General features: G+C 41.4%; 1 protein-coding gene across 2 annotated transcripts in view; it reads left to right on the top strand.

Moving 5' to 3' along the window:
• The first annotated feature begins 762 nt into the window (after window positions 1-762).
• Window positions 763-17,677, top strand: part of hmg20b (high mobility group 20B) — a 43,413-nt gene continuing 26,498 nt past the window's right edge. Inside the window, exons 1-4 of one of the 2 annotated variants that reach the window (XM_063032276.1) lie at window positions 769-902; window positions 2,070-2,216; window positions 5,238-5,289; window positions 5,943-5,994. In XM_063032276.1, the coding sequence (XP_062888346.1) occupies window positions 5,957-5,994 (38 nt within the window). In that variant the 5' untranslated portion in view covers window positions 769-902; window positions 2,070-2,216; window positions 5,238-5,289; window positions 5,943-5,956. Of the gene's footprint in view, window positions 903-2,069; window positions 2,217-5,237; window positions 5,290-5,942; window positions 5,995-17,677 lie in introns of both variants that reach the window. The other variant, XM_063032275.1, reaches the window with a different exon arrangement.

Raw genomic sequence — 17,677 nt, 5'->3', positions numbered from 1 at the left:
TTGAGAGGGCAAATATATCAGCTATGTCTGAATGAGAGAGCAGACTGGGTTGTCCGAAAGGCCGAATTCTCCTCCTATGAAGGGAATGGATGGGTATGGATCACGTGCAGGTAAATGGAATTATTTGTTTATTTATATACATATTATGTATTTATTTATTCAGACCATTGAACAGGCCCTTCCAGCCAAATGAGCCGCACTGCCCAGCAACCCACGGCCCCAAACCCAGCCTAATCACGGGACATTTTACAATGACCAATTAACCTTGTAACCTGTTTGGCATCATGAAGGGCACAGACTTTGTGGGCCATAGGGAGAAGGTCCTATCGTGTACCATTGTCAACCCATAACACTGACCATCGCTCTGCCTCCACAGACGCTGCTTGACCCACGGAGTTTCTCCAGCCCAATTCGTTTATTTTTGCAGTGGATTTTGCAGAGGCAGCTTCAGCGATTACCTGTGCAATGCCTTGAGCTCCCTGCCATATCCGAGAGGGGACAGTGATCACAGACTTTGTGTTTTGCCACTCTTGAATTGCCCCCCTAGTGGGCGGGGAACCACTCCTGCCTCATTTGCATGACGGCTCCCTATTGGCCCTACCTCCAACATAACCTGATGGAAAGGCACAGCGAGGTTTTTTTTAAGTGATTGGCATTCCAAAGATCCATTCGCAATTGAGAGCCAACGGGAACGCTTTGCATATGTAAATATCGTATGCCGCTTTGTCCAATCGGCGCGGGGCTGGGCGTGTGCGTCCGGAAGTCGGCTTGGCTGAGGAGGAGTCAGCGTCTTACACAAGAGCAGGAGCGGCCGGCAGTTATTTGTATTTTTTGCGATTTGTTAAGGGGGGGCATCAGGTTATAATATTTTTGTTAACGGCGAGCAATTTTTACTCACGCAGGTATTCGAACGATGCCAGATTACGTGGGTGTTATTTAAGGGGCGAGGTGCGATAATTATACCCCACCGGATTGGGTCTGGGGTGCCGAGGAGGGAGCGGGTTGTTGGGAATGGCGCTGATTAATTTTGCTTTGTTCGTGAAGATGGTATCTGAGGTTGCTGGTGAGGCGAGCGGCGGTGGGAAGGGTGAGGAGGAGGGAAGTTAACGGCCAAGTGAGTGTCCGCGCCGGGGCCGACTGCGCATGCGCGCGAGGAGGGGCAGCTGAGTTCAATTAAATCAGAATCAGGTTTATCATCACTGACATCTGTCGTGAAATTTGCTGTTTTACGGCAGCAGAACAGTGCAGTCATAAAATTGCTATAAATTGCAACAGTAAATAGTGTAAAAGAGCCATAGCAAGGACCACTAACTCAGAATCAGGTTTAATATCACTGACGTATGGTGTGAAATTTGTTGTTTTGCGAAAGCAGAACAGTCTGTCTGTCTGGGTACCATATCCGATGCGGACTTTAGTGACCATGGTTTTCCATAGGGATCTATCCTTCGTTTTTTGGATGACTTCCATTTCCTCGATGTGTTCCCACCTGGCTATGCTTTTGATGTACATAAGCCGAGGTCTTCCTCTAGGTTTGCTCCCCTCAATCTTTCCAGAGAGTATGCGTTTTTCTAGTTCATCTTTCCGCATGATGTGTCCTAGGAATCTGAGTTGTCTTTCTCTGATTGTTGGTATGAGTGATCGAACTGCTTGGGCTGTTCTGAGAACTTCTTCATTCGATGTGTGTGTGGTCCATGATATTTTTAACATTGTCCTGTAGAACCATAATTCAGCTGCTTCTAGTCTCTTTTCCATTGCTGAAGAAATGGTCCAGCATTCACTAACAATAAGTCAGGATAGAATAAATGTAGCACTGCAATATTCTGTTTTTTAGTGTATGTGCTCACCTTTCTGTCTGTTAATATGGTCTTCAGTTTTTGGAAAGCTTCTTTTGCCATTACTATTCTGTATTTGATATCTGTGTCACACCTGCCATTACTTATTAGGCTGCCAAGATATTTGAATTTGTTGACTTGTTTGATGTTTGTATTTCCAATCTTGATCACACATCCTGGGATGTTTGTCTTTCTGGAGATGACCGTGCTTTTTGTCTTCTTGGTGTTGATTGACAGGCCTCTGCGATTACTTTCTGCTGCCACTATCGTGAGTAGTTCTTGAAGTTTTGTGTCTGAGCCAGCTATTAGTATGGCTTTGTGGAAAACACTGGAACCAGAAATGCAATTTTCATGCTACGGATGATCTGTGAACGAGCCATCCAGGTACAAAAAGACATCTACCTATGTTTCATTGACTATACAAAAGCTTTTGACACTGTCTGACAGCAAGATCTTCTCGAAATGCTTCAAGATCTTGACATAGATGGGAAAGATGTACGTTTCTTAAGAAACGTATACTGGGACCAGACAGCATCCATCAGAATAGGAGAAGTGAGTGAGTATGCGAATATCATGAGAGGAGTCAGGCAAGGTTGTGTCTTTTCGCCAGACTTACTCAACCTGTATAGTGAAAATATCTTGAGAAGTATCAAAGGATTCACAATTGGAGGCCATAATATAAATAACATCAGATATGCTGATGACATCATACTAATAGCTGACTCAGCAGAATAGTGCAGTCATAAAATTACTATAAATTACAACAGTAAATAGTAAAAAAGAGCCATAGCAAGGACCACTAACTCAGAATCAGGTTTAATGTCACTGACATATGTCGTGAAATATATACACTAATTTAATAAGTTGTTCAAAAATATAAAAAAAGGTAGTGAGGTCGTGTTTGTGGTGTCATTGTCCATTCAGAAATTGAATGGCAGATGGGAAAAAGCTGTTCCTGACTCATTGAGTGTGTGTCTTCAGGCTCCTGTACCTCCTTCCTGATGGTAGCAATGAGAAGAGGGCATGTCCTGGGTGATGGGGATCCTTAATGATGGATGCTGCATTTTTGAGCCACCGCACCTTGAAGATGTCCTGGAAGCTGGGGAGGCTAGTGGTCATGATGGAGCTGACTGAGTTTACAACTTTCTGCAGCTTATTTTGATCCTGTGTAGTTGACCCCTCCCCATTCCAGACAGTGATGCATCCAGTTACAATGCTGTCCTTGGTACATCTGTAGAAATTTGCGAGTGTGAGAATCAGTTTTATTATCACTGATGTATGTCGTAAAATCCATTGTTTTGTGGCAGCAGTGTAGTGCAAAGACCTAAAATTACTATAAATTTCTTAAAAAGTACAAAAGACTGTAATAAGGTAGTGTTAATGGACCACTATCTCAGAATTGGGTTTAATATCACTAGCAAATATCACAAAATTTGTTTTGCACCAGCAGTGTAGTGCAATACATAATATTAAAAACTATAAATTACAATAACAGGTGTGTGTGTATATGCTGTTATATATAACAGTAGATGTTGTCTGCATGGATTTTAGCAAGGTATTTGACAAGGTTCTCCTTGGGTGGTTGGTCAAGAAGGCTAAGTTGCTTGGCATAGACATTGGCTTTGTGGGAGAATTCAGAGAGTGGTAGTAGATGGTTGCCTCTCTGACAGGAGGCCTGTGATTAGTTGTGTACTGCAGGCATTGATGCTGGATCTGTTGTTGTTTGCCATCTATATCAACAATCTGGATAATTGGTTAACTGAATCAGTAAGTTTGCAGATGACACCAAGATTTGGGATGTAATGGACAGTGAGGAAGACCATCAGCTTACAAAGGGATCTGATCCAGATGGAAAAATGACAGATGAAACTTAATACAGACAAGTGTCAGGTGTTGCATTTTGTGGGGACCAACCAGGTTAGGTCTTGCACGGTAAGCAGTAGGAGTGCCATAGAACCAAGGGATCTGGGAATACAGGTACATAATCCGTTGAAAGTGGTGTCACAGGTCGATAGGGTGGTAAAAAAGCTTTTGGTACATTGGCTTTCATAAATCAATGTATTGAGTACAGGAATTGGGATGTTATGTTGAAATTGTATGAAATATTGGTAAGGCCTAGTTTGGAGTGTTCTGTACAATTTTAGTCACCTACATAGAGGAAAGATGTAAATAAATTTGAAAGAGTGCAGAAAAAAATGAGAAGAATGTTGCCAGGACTTGAGGAGCTGAGTTATAGGGAGAGATTGAACAGGTCAGGACCTCATTCCCGGTTCAATGGAGGTATACAAAATTGAAGGATATAGATAGGGTAAATGTAAGCTGGCTATTTCCACTGAGATTGGGTGGGCCGACAACCAGATGTCATGGGTGAAGGGTGAAATGTTTAACGGAAACATCTTCACTCAGAGGGTGGTGAGAGTGTGGAACAAGTTGTCTGTCGGTGGAAGTGGTGGATGCAGGCTCGATTTGAACATTTGAGAGAAGTTTGGATAGATACGTGGATGAGAGGAGGATGGAGGGCCAGGATCCCAGTACAGGTCAATGAGACTGGGCAGATTAATGTTCGGCATTGACTAGATAGGCTGAAGAGCCTATTTCTGTACTGTAATGGCGATGTTTAATGATGGATGCAGCCTTTTTGAGGTATTGCCTTTTGAGGGTGTTCTCGATCTGGGGAGGCTGGTGCCCATGATGGAGCTGGCTGAGTTTACAACTTTCTGCAGCTTTTTCTGATCCTGTGCAGTGCCCCTCTGTATCTGACGGTGATGCAACCAGCTAGAATGCTCTCCATGCCAACAAACCTTAAGTATGTTTGTTAGTGTGATTTCTTTGTTAGGAATGAAAATTGACAATATCGACGGACAACCCAAGGGAGGGAGGGTGTGGAATTGTGTTCCTAGAAACCATCCATGTTGCAGTTTTCCATAACACAAAGCCACACATCTGTGTATCACAAAATGCAAAACAGCAAATTTCACTTTATATAAGACAGTGATACTAAACTTAATTTTGATTCTGAAGTTGGGGAAAAAGATTGTCTTTTTTGACAAATATTTCATGATTTTTTCATTCCATATGTGCTAATGTAAGCAAATATACACACCAGCCGAATATTGTAAAGTGAACTGACTGCACAAGTTTTGCAGAGCTGCTTTTGGGACTTCCAAAGTTTCAAAGTACATTTATTATCAGTATGTATGCAGATAACAACCCTGAGATTCATCTTCCCACAGACAGCCACAGAACAAAGAAACACCACAGAACCCGTTCAAAGAAAAATGTCGACCTTCCCAATGCGCAAAAAAAAGTACCACTCGCGCAAACAGTGGTGAAGGTGGTCATATTTCCAGACAGCAATCAAATAACGTGTTCAGTTCTAATAATTTCTCCTCCATATGTCTGCAGGAAGGTTGCCCTACAAGATGAAGCTGAACCTGTAGAAGAGAGAGTATATCTGGTAAGTTCTGCTCTTTGCTTCTAGTTTGTGTCTATGGAAGCCTGTTGTAACAAGTCCTATTGAGTACTATGTGTATGCTCAATCGATACTTGTCATAATTAATGAAACTGGGACAAGAAATGCTTAGCATACCTGATAGATAACTAGCTTTGCCTTAGTAACTGAAAAGACCATAAAGCATAGGAGCAGAATTACGCCATTCAGCCTATCAAGTCTGCTTCTCCAATCCATCATGGCTGAGTTATTATCACTCTCAACCCTATTCTCCTGCCTTTTTCCTGTAACCTTAGGCACCCTTACTAATCAAGAACCTATCAACCTCAGCTTTAAAATTACCCAGTAACTTGGCCTCCACAGCTGTCTGTGGCAAGGAATTCCACAGATTGACAATCCTCTGGCTAAAGAAGTTCTTCCTTATCTCTGTTTCAAATGGACATCCCTCTATTCTGAGGCTGTGCCCTCTGGTCCCAGACTCCCCTAATATCGGAAACATCCCCTCCACATCCACTCACTCTAGGCCTTTCAATATTTGATATAGGAGTAAGAGGGTGAAAATGGATTTTAGTAATATATTTGTAATCAGATTTTGTATTTTATTACTGGTGACTACAATATGATGTATAGGTGTCTTAATATTTAAATTTAAATTACAGATTCTCCTATTACAATGTCACAAAATAATAAAGAATCTGTAGTTATGGCTGGGTAAGTAGATTGTATACTGTATTAATTCTTTAAAACCTAGTTTAATGTATATGTTGCAATGTTTTGCAGAAATAGAACGTTTTTTTGACTTTGCATCTTCTGTCAATTAAATGATTTCATTCGTATTGTGCCATTTTAACAGAAAAAAGATTCTCAAATACATGCAAAAACATTTTTTAGAAATATTGCAGTGTTAAGAGAAAACATGAAATGACAGTGATTTTTCCATCTCTTTTCTTAACTTTCAAATAATCCTAAAGATGGCTTAAAGTTTAAATTAGTAAGAAAAAGAAGCATGAAACTGAAAGGGGAAGAGTATTATAGACGTAGAATAGTGTGTGGGCAGAACTCTAGGAATGGATTTCAAATTAGTCAAATGCAAAGTCATCCATTTTGACAGTAAAAATGACGTACATTTGCAAGAAAACGTTTGTGAACCCTTTCTGCATTAATTACTCAGAATCCGAAGAATCAAAATCAGAATCAGGCTTATTATCACCGGCATGTGTTGTGAAGTTTGTTAACTTGGCAGCAGCAGTTCAATGCAATACATAATATGGAAAATAATAAATAAATAAATTTACAGTATTATGTATATTGAATAGATTAAAATTGTGCAAAAAAAGAAATACTGTATATTAAAAAGTGAGGTAGTGTTCATGGGTTCAATGTTCATTTAGGAAACGGAAGGCAGAGGGGAAGAAGCTGTTCCTGAATCACTGAGTGTGTGCCTTCAGGCTTCTGTATCTCCTACCTGATGGTAACAGTGAGAAAAGGGCATGCCCTGGGTGCTGGAGGTCCTTAATAATGGACACTGCCTTTCTGAGACACCGCTCCGTAAAGATGTCCTGGGTACTTTGTAGGCTGGTACCCAAGATGGAGCCGACTAAATTCACAACCCTCTGCAGCTTCTTTTGGTCCTGTGTAGTAGCCCCTCCATACCAGACAGTGATGCAGCCTGTCAGAATGCTCTCCACGGTACATCTATAGAAGTTTTTGAGTGTGTTTGTTGACATACTAAATCTCTTCAAGCTCCTAATAAAGTATAACCGCTGTCTTGCCTTCTTTATAACTGCATCGATATATTGGGGCCAGGTTAGGTCCTCAGAGATCTTGACACTCAGGAACTTGAAACTGCTCACTCTCTCCACTTCTGATCCCTCTGAGGATTGGTATGTGTTCCTTCGTCTTACCCTTCCTGAAGTCCACAATCAGCTCTTTTTGTCTTGCACTGAGTGCAAGGTTGTTGCTGTGACACCACTCCACTAGTTGGCATATCTCACTCCTTCTCGCCCTCTCGTCACCACCTGAGATTCTACCGTCAATGATTGTATCAAGAGCAAATTTATAGATGGTATTTAAGCTATGCCTAGCCACACAGTTATGGGTATAGAGAGAGTAGAGCAGTGGGCTAAGCTCACTCCCCTGAGGTGCATCAGTGTTGATTGTCAACGCGTAGGAGATGTTATCACCAATCCGCACAGATTGTGGTCTTCCGGTTAGGAAGTTGAGGATCCAATTGCAGAGGGAGGTACAGAGACTCATAAAATGTCTGATCTTCATCTAAGTCACAATAATAGACAAACACAATCTGCCTAAGCTAATAACACACAAACAATTGTACTCCTTTTGGTCATTAATGAATACACCATTTAAACAATCATGGTCTAGGTTTAAAAAAGAATGTGAACCTCTGGTGTAATGTCTTCTGCAAAAGCTATTTGGAATCAGGTGTTCCAATCAATAAGATGAGGTTGGAGGTGTGGGTTGTAGAGATGTCCTGGACACACAAAGTTAGGTTACTGCCAGAACCTGCTCTTCTCAAGAAAGATCTGTTTATATGCACCATGCCTCAGTCATAACAACTTTCAGAGCACCTTAGGAGAAGAATTGCAGAGATCCATGAAGCTGGAAAGGGCTACAGAAGCATTTCTGAAGACCTGAGTGTTCATCAGTCCACAGTAAGAAAAATTCTCTCCAAATGGAATAAATTTAGTAATGTTGCTCCTTTCCTCAGGAGTGGGCATCCTGCAAAGCTCACACCAAGAGCACAATGGTCAATGCTGAAGGAGGTAAAAAGAATCCAAGGATAACAGCAAAAGACCTGCAGAAATTTCCAGAACTTGCTAAAGAAAACTATAAGAAAAACACTGAACAAGAATGGTGTTCATGGAGGGACACCATGCAAGAATCCACTGTTCTCCAAAAAAAAAACATTACTCAAGTTTGTAAAAGACCACCTGGATGTTCCACAATGCTTCTGGGACAAAGACAGATGAGACAAAAGTTGAACTTTTTGGCAGAACTGCACACTTCTATGTTTAGAGGAAAAAGGATACTGCAGACCAACACCAAAAGCTCATCCCAACTGTGAAGCACGGTGGAAGGAGCATCATGGCTTGGAGCTGCTTTGCTGCCTCAGGGCCTGGACAGCTTGTAATCATTGAAGGAGCAATGAATTCAAAATTGTCTCAAGACATTTTACAGGAAAATGGCAGGGTAGCAGTCTGTCACCTGAAGCTAAATAGAAGTTGAACGATGCAACAAGACAATGATCCAAAACAGAAGAATAAATCAACAACAATGGTTTAAAAAGAAGAATATTTGAGTTTTGGAATGGCCAAGTCAGAGTCCAAACCGAAACCAAATTGAGATGCTGTGGCATGATCTGAAGAGGGTTGTTCATGCAAGCTATCCCAGAAATATTGATGAACTGGTACAGTTTTGTATGGAGGAATGGTCTAAAATTCTTTGTCACTGTTGTGCAAGGCTGATCAGCAGTTATAGGAAACATTTGGTGGAGGTTATTGCTGCTAAAGAGATTATACCAGTTCTTAAATACAAGGGTTCACATACTTTTTCTAGCCTGGACTGTGAATGATTAAACAATAAGCCCTTAAGACATAGCAGAATTAGGCCATTCAGCGCATCGAGTCCGCTCCATAATGGCTGATCCCAGATCCCATTCAACCCCATACATGTCTGTTACTGTGACTTAGATGACGATCAGATCACATTTACACACACACGCACACACACACGCACACACACACACACACACAAACCAACCCCTGTAGCGAGACTCATTTCGATAAAAGCATGCTATTTTTATTATCTACATTGCAGTTGTGGTGGTAGTCCCAATATTTTCTGCTTTTTTTTAATGTAAATTTAACCCTAGCTACGACTTCTAAGATGGGGGTAAGTACCAGTGGTGGTGCAAACATAAACATCAGTCCATATTGATACAAGATAAGGTTGAAATGTTGAAAAAACCAAGGTGTTACTCTGCATAAGCTGGGTGACTTGTATCTAAAGCAAATGAGCATGAGGAAAATTATGAAAGTTGGTAAGAGCACTGAGCATGATCGAGTGACGGCTGAATGGTTTCACCAGTGTCGGCGTGGGCAGTATGAAAATGAACGGAGCTAAGTTGTTCCACAAAGAACTTAAATTAGAACATGTGTGTCTATAGTGAATGTTGGCTTCAAAGGTTTACGAAGCACCATGGAATTTCCGTGCATGAAGTGTGTGGAGAAAAATGGTCTGCAAACCATGAAGGAGCTACCGAGTACATGAAGGAATTCGCAAAGCTCATAGCTGACGAAAACCGCGGTCCTGAGCTGCATTATACTGGTGACGCACACCTAGGAAAACATTAGCAACAGAGGGTGAAGAAGATCCTGCAGGATTTTAATAATCAAAGGGCAGAGTAGCCATTTTAGAGTGGTCCAACACTGCAGGTAATCACAGATGTGAACCACGGGTGAATGGAAAAAGCCCTAGGGCCTTGAAAGGTGTCACACAAATAAACATCAAACAAGAGAAAATCTGAATATGCTGGAAATCTGATCAGCACACACAAATTGCTGGAGGAACTCAGCAGGCCAGGCAGCATCTATGGGGAATAAAAGTACAGCCAACGTTTCAGGCAGAAACCCTTCAGAATCAGAATTAGGTTTATTATCACCAGCATGTGACATGAAATTTGTTAACTTAGCAGCAGCAGTTCAATGCAATACATAATCTAGCAGAAAGAGAAAAAAAATAATAGAAACATAGAAACATAGAAAATAGGTGCAGGAGTAGGCCATTCGGCCCTTCGAGCCTGCACCGCCATTTATTATGATCGTGGCTGATCATCCAACTCAGAACCCCGCCCCAGCCTTCCCTCCATACCCCCTGACCCCTGTAGCCACAAGGGCCATATCTAACTCCCTCTTAAACATAGCCAATGAACTGGCCTCAACAGTTTGCTGTGGCAGAGAATTCCACAGATTCACCACTCTCTGTGTGAAGAAGTTTTTCCTAATCTCGGTCCTAAAAGGCTTCCCCTCTATCCTCAAACTGTGACCCCTCGTTCTGGACTTCCCCAACATCGGGAACAATCTTCCTGCATCTAGCCTGTCCAATCCCTTTAGGATCTTATACGTTTCAATCAGATCCCCCACTCAATCTTCTAAATTCCAACGAGTACAAGCCCAGTTCATCCAGTCTTTCTTCATATGAAAGTCCTGCCATCCCAGGAATCAATCTGGTGAACCTTCTTTGTACTCCCTCTATGGCAAAGATGTCTTTCCTCAGGTTAGGGGACCAAAACTGCACACAATACTCCAGGTGTGGTCTCACCAAGGCCTTGTACAACTGCAGTGGTACCTCCCTGCTCCTGTACTCGAATCCTCTCGCTATAAATGCCAGCATACCATTCGCCTTTTTCACCGCCTGCTGTACCTGCATGCCCACTTTCAATGACTGGTGTATAATGACACCCAGGTCTCGTTGCACCTCCCCTTTTCCTAATCGGCCACCATTCAGATAATAATCTGTTTTCCTATTTTTGCCACCAAAGTGGATAACTTCACATTTATCCACATTAAATTGCATCTGCCATGAGTTTGCCCACTCACCCAACCTATCCAAGTCACCCTGCATCCTCTTAGCATCCTCCTCACTGCTAACACTGCCACCCAGCTTCGTGTCATCCGCAAACTTGGAGATGCTGCATTTAATTCCCTCATCCAAGTCATTAATATATATTGTAAACAACTGGGGTCCCAGCACTGAGCCTTGCGGTACCCCACTAGTCACCGCCTGCCATTCTGAAAAGGTCCCGTTTATTCCCACTCTTTGCTTCCTGTCTGCTAACCAATTCTCCACCCACACCAATACCTTACCCCCAATACCGTGTGCTTTAAGTTTGCACACTAATCTGCTGTGTGGGACCTTGTCAAAAGCCTTTTGAAAATCCAAATATACCACATCCACTGGTTCTCCCCTATCTACTCTACTAGTTACATCCTCAAAAAATTCTATGAGATTCGTCAGACATGATTTTCCTTTCACAAATCCATGCTGACTTTGTCCGATCATTTCTCCGCTTTCCAAATGTGCTGTTATCACATCCTTGATAACTGACTCCAGCAGTTTCCCCACCACCGACGTTAGGCTAACCGGTCTATAATTCCCCGGTTTCTCTCTCCCTCCTTTTTTAAAAATTGGGGTTACATTAGCCACCCTCCAATCCTCAGGAACTAGTCCAGAATCTAACGAGTTTTGAAAAATTATCACTAATGCATCCACTATTTCTTGGGCTACTTCCTTAAGCACTCTAGGATGCAGACCATCTGGCCCTGGGGATTTATCTGCCTTCAATCCCTTCAATTTACCTAACACCACTTCCCTACTAACATGTATTTCACTCAGTTCCTCCATCTCACTGGACCCTCTGTCCCTTACTATTTCTGGAAGATTATTTGTGTCCTCCTTAGTGAAGACAGAACCAAAGTAATTATTCAATTGGTCTGCCATGTCCTTGCTCCCCATAATCAATTCACCTGTTTCTGTCTGCAGGGGACCTACATTTGTCTTTACCAGTCTTTTCCTTTTTACATATCTATAAAAGCTTTTACAGTCCGTTTTTATGTTCTCTGCCAGTTTTCTCTCATAATCTTTTTTCCCCTTCCTAATTAAGCCCTTTGTCCTCCTCTGCTGAACTCTGAATTTCTCCCAGTCCTCAGGTGAGCCACTATAATGAATAAATTAATTAATTGTGTATATTGAATAGATTTTTTAAAATATACAAAAACAGAAATACTGTATATTAAAAAAAGTGAGGTAGTGTCAAAAGTTTCAATGTCCATTTAGGAATCGGATGGCAGAGGGGAAGAAGCTGTTCCTGAATCGCTAAGTGTGTGCCTTCAGGTTTCTGTATCTCCTACCTGATAGTAACAGTGGGTGCTGGAGGTTCTTAATAATGGACGCTGCCTTTCCGAGACACCGCTCCCTAAAGGTGTCCTGGGTACTTTTTAGGCTAGTACCCAAGATGGAACTGTCTAGATTTATAACCTTCTGCAGCTTCTCTTGGTCGTTGGCAGTAGCCCCTCTAGACCAGACAGTGATGCAGCCTGTCAGAATGCTCTCCACTGTACAACCGTAGGTTTTTGAGTATATTTGTTGACAAGCCAAATCTCTTCAAACTCCTAATAAGGAATAGCTGCTGTCTTGCCTCTCATCACCACCTGAGATTCTACCAACAATGGGTGTATCGTCAGCAAATTTGTGGATGGCATTTGAGCTATGCCTAGCCAAAACAGTCATGTGTATACAGAGAGTAGAGCAGTGGGCTAAGCACACACCCCTGAGGTGCGCCAGTGTTGATCGTCAGTGAGGAGGATATGTTATCACCAATCCACACAGACTGTGGTCTTCCATAGATGCTGCCTGGCCTGCTGAGTTCCTCCAGCATTTTGTGTGTGTTGTGTAAATAAACATGGCTGGATTACCACTGATACTGTGTTAATGGTTTGAAAAATATTTTGTGCCAGAAGCCAGAGCATATTGCACATCTGTAGGGCTACCCAAAGATTGCAAAATTATTCTTATTTTGGATAACTGTTCAGTTCACCCCAAAACTGAACTCCTGTGTAAGAATAATGTTTTTACAGTATTTACCACCAAATTGTATGTCACTTATCCATCCCCAAGACCAAGGAATACTGCACTCTCTTAAGGCCAAGCATCCCTCACTTTTCATGAAACATCTGGTAGATGCAAATACTGGCAATTCTGTACAGACATTTATTAAAGAATTTAACATGAAAGATGTTCTTTGGCTCATTGTTCGAAGGTGGGAGAAGGTAGAACCTTCAACACTAAAGAATAGCTGGCATACCGGTAAGTTGTGGCCTGCCTTGATGTTGGATAATGCATCTGAAGAAAAGCTTTATGATTTTGTGGGATTTCGGGTACCAAAGAAGAAAGTAGTTGTTCATGATTTGCTTGCATGTGCAAAAAGTGTAACAGGACCTGCTTTCAAAGATATAGCAAGTAGTCTCGATGAAGAAAATCTATATGAGTGAATGATTGTGGTCAATGAAACACCTGTTGTGCATCACCTTATGGTCCCAGAAAATATAGACTGTCGTGAATGCTGATTAAAAACATTGCAAGTGATAAAGTGGCAGTCAGGATGATGAAACCAGAAGATTTACTATTGACGAGTTAATTAAGTTGTTGGGTGATTTAATCAAAGGGTTAGAGAAATGTACTTTCGTGACAGAACAAGAGCTAATGAATTTTTATTTGATGTAAGAAAAATTGCACAGGGAGAGGCTTAACATTTGAGTAATCCTGTGTATATATTGTTTGATTACGCATTCTTGTTCGTGCTTCAGTTAGGAACAGCTTTTGAAAGCTTTCTTGTAAGATTCTAATAACCAAAAGATCTCTCAGTGCTTCAGTAAGCCCATCATTGAACTGACGATGCTCAGACAATCTCTAAAATTTGGCCACGCACACTGAAATAGACTCCCTCCTTCTTTTTGATTCCGCTTATAAAACCTGAAGTGTTCTGCAGTCAACAATGGTGTTGGTTCTAAATGTTCCTGCATGACTTTCAGAATATCCGCAAAGCTCGTTTCAGGTGGTTTAATTGGAAAAGTTAAACACTGAACCTAATGCACTCAGCAAAATTTCTGCTTGTTTTCATTGGTTTCAAAATGCTGTTCAATCCGTTCTGTAATTAAAACCAAGTTATCTGTTGTGTAATCAAATGTGTCAATGTAACCAGCCACTTCTGTTTTTTTTTAAAATGATTATTATCACCTCATACCCACTGTTTATAAACTCTGAAATCTTCACTTTTCTGCCATTTTTTTAACTCTGCAGTTCTTGCAGCTGCTGGGCTTTTTTAAAATACTGCATGTGTGTATGTATGTATATATGTGTGTGTGTGTGTGTGTGTGTGTATGTGTTAAAACTTATTGCAAAAAAAAAGATAGTGTCCATGATTCATTGACCATTCAGAAATCTGATGATGGAGGGGAAGAAGCTGTTCTTGAAATATCTCTCTGCTCCTGTACTTCCCTGATGGTAGCAATGAGAAGAGGGTATGTCCTTGATGATGGATGCCATCTTTTTGAGGCATCTCCTTTTAACCATATAACAATTACAGCACGGAAACAGGCCATCTCGGCCCTTCTAGTCTGTGCCGAACTCCTACTCTCACCTAGTCCCACCGAGCTGCACTCGGTCCATAATCCTCCATTCCCTTCTTGTCCATATAGCTATCCAATTTAACTTTAAACGACAACATTGAACCTGCCTCAACCACTTCCGCTGGAAGCTTGTTCCACACAGCCACCATTCTCTGAGTAAAGAAGTTCCCCCTCATATTACCCCTAAACTTTTGCTCTTTAACACAGTTTGAGGATAAATGGGAAGCCTTTTAGGACTGAGATTAGGAAAAACTTCTTCACACAGAGAGTGGTGAATCTGTGGAATTCTCTGCCACAGGAAACAGTTGAGGCCGGTTCATTGGCTATATTTAAGGGGGAGTTAGATATGGCCCTTGTGGCTATGGGGATCAGGGGGTATGGAGGGAAGGCTGGTGCAGGGTTCTGAGTTGGATGATCAGCCATGATCATAAATGGCAGTGCAGGCTCGAAGGGCCGAATGGCCTACTCCTGCACCTATTTTCTATGTTTCTAACTCTCAACTCATGTCCTCTTGTTTGAATCTCCCTCACTCTCAATGGAAAAAGCCTATCCACGTCAACTCTATCAATCCCCCTCATAATTTTAAACACCTCTATCATGTCCCCTTTCAACCTTCTAGGTTCCAAAGAATAAAGACCCAACTTGTTCAACCTTTTTCTGTAACTTAGGAGATGAAACCCAGGCAATATTTTAGTAAACCTCCTCTGTACTCTGTCAATTTTATTGACATCTTTCCTATAATTCGGTGACCAGAACTGTACACAATACTCGAAATTTGGCCTTACCAATGCCTTATACAATTTCAACATTACATCCCAACTCCTATACTCAATGCTCTGATTTATAGAGGCCAGCATACCAAAAGCTTTCTTCACCACCCTATCCACATGAAATTCCACCTTCAGGGAACTATGCACCATTATTCCTAGATCCCTCTGTTCTACTGCATTCTTCAATGCCCTACCATTTACCATGTATGTCCTATTTTGATTAGTCCTACCAAAATGTAGCAGCTCATATTTTTCAGCATTGAACTCCATCTGCTATCTTTCAGCCCACTCTTCTAACTGGCCTAAATCTCTCTGCAAGCTTTGAAAACCTACTTCATTATCCACAACGTCACCTATCTTAGTATCATCTGCATATTTACTAATCCAATTTACCACCCCATCATCCAGATCATTAATATATATAACAAACAACGTTGGACCCAGTACAGATCCCTGAGGCACACCGCTACACACTGTCCTCCAATCTGACACACAGTTATCCACCACTACTCTCTGGCATCTCCCATTCAGCCACTGCTGAATCCATTTTACTACTTCGATATTAATACCTAACGATTGAACCTTCCTAACTAACCTTCCGTGTGGAAGCTTGTCAAAGGCCTTACTGAAGTCCATATAGACAACATCCACCACTTTACCCTCGTCAACTTTCCGAGTAACCTCATCAAAAAATTCAATAAGATTTGTCAAACATGACCTTCCACGCACAAATCCATGTTGACTGTTCCCCTAATCAGACCCTGTCTATCCAGATAATTATATATACCATCTCTAAGAATACCTTCCATCAATTTACCCACCACTGATGTCAAACTCACAGGCCGATAATTGCTAGGTTTACTCTTAGAACCCTTTTTAAACAATGAAACCACATGAGCAATACGCCAATCCTCCGGCACCATCCCCGTTTCTAATGACATTTGAAGTATTTCTGTTACAGCCACTGCTATTTCTACACTAACTTCCCTCAAGGTCCTAGGGAATATCTTGTCAGGACCCGGAGACTTATCCACTTTTATATTCCTTAAAAGTGCCAGTACTTCCTCTTCTTTAATCGTCATACTTTCCATAACTACCTTTCTTGTTTCCCTTACCTTACACAATTCAATATCCTTCTCCTTAGTGAATACCGAAGAAAAGATACTGTTCAAAATCTTCCCCCATCTCCTTTGGTTCCGCACATAGCCGTCCATTCTGATTCTCTAAGGGACCAATTTTATCCCTAACTATCCTTTTGCTATTTACATAACTGTAGAAACCCTTCGGATTTATTTTCACTTACTTGCTAAAGCTGCCTTGAATCTTCTTTTTGCTTTTCTAATTTCTTTCTTAAGATTCTTTTTACATTCTCTATATTCCTCGAGCAGCTCATTAACTCCAAGCTGCCTATATTTATTATAAATCTCTCTCTTTTTCCGAACCAAGTCTCCTATATCCCTTGAAAGTGTCCTCAATGCTAGTGCCCAACGATGGAGCTGAGTTTACAACTTGTGTGGCTTTTTCTGATCCTGTGTGGTGGCCCCCTTCATACCAGTCGGTGATGCGATTCTAGTCCGTCATTATCAGTTTTAAAACCTCAGGTCCAGTGTCCTCCAAATATGACCTCTTATGCACACCAGAACCACTTCACTCTACCATCAATGACTGTGGCCCATTATCACATGGCTCATTTATGTGGTTATAGATAAGCTTGCACAGAAATATTTTCATCATGAATGAGATACTGCAAGACCAATTATCTGCTGACTTGCAGACCCTCAGAATGGTGAGCAAAAATGCTGAACAGACAGTCTTAAAGGTGAATTGGGCAGAGCTATATTTCCAGTTTTGTTACTTTGTCTTGTAAAGTGGGTGCAGACCCAACAGGGCAGCTTTAAAGGCTTATGGGGGTGTGTGGAAGGGCAGCTAAATGAGTTGCATGATAAAACAAAAAGCGTGAACAAATTGGTCTAATTTAGTTCTGTCCAAATTTCAGTAGCAACAATGAGCATTAAATGCTAGCTGAGGCAATGGGGGAGCTCCATACTTCAAATCCTTGTTGCTAGAAGTCAGTACCAGCCTACCGGAGATTGTGGAAGGAGAGTTTTGCCACATTGCAGCCTTTCTGGACCTTGTAGCCACTTCAAAATTCAAAAGTTCCAAGTAAAATTTATTATCAGAGTACATGCATGTCACCACATACAACCCTGAGATTCTTTTTCCTGTGTGCATACTTAGGAAATCTAAATAACAGTAACTGTGAACAACAGGAATTCTGTAGAGCTGGCAATTCAAGCAACACACATCAAAATAACAGTAACTGTAAATAGGATCGATGAACAAAAAACTGAAAATGCAAATATACATAAATAACAATAAGCAATGAGCGTGAAATAACAAGATAAAGAGCCTTTAAAG

This window comes from Mobula hypostoma, chromosome 24 (genome assembly GCF_963921235.1).
Source record: "Mobula hypostoma chromosome 24, sMobHyp1.1, whole genome shotgun sequence".
Taxonomy (NCBI): Eukaryota; Metazoa; Chordata; class Chondrichthyes; order Myliobatiformes; family Myliobatidae; genus Mobula; species Mobula hypostoma.
The sequence above is the reverse complement of the archived record's forward strand: the minus strand, read 5'-3'. Positions and strand labels throughout refer to the sequence as shown.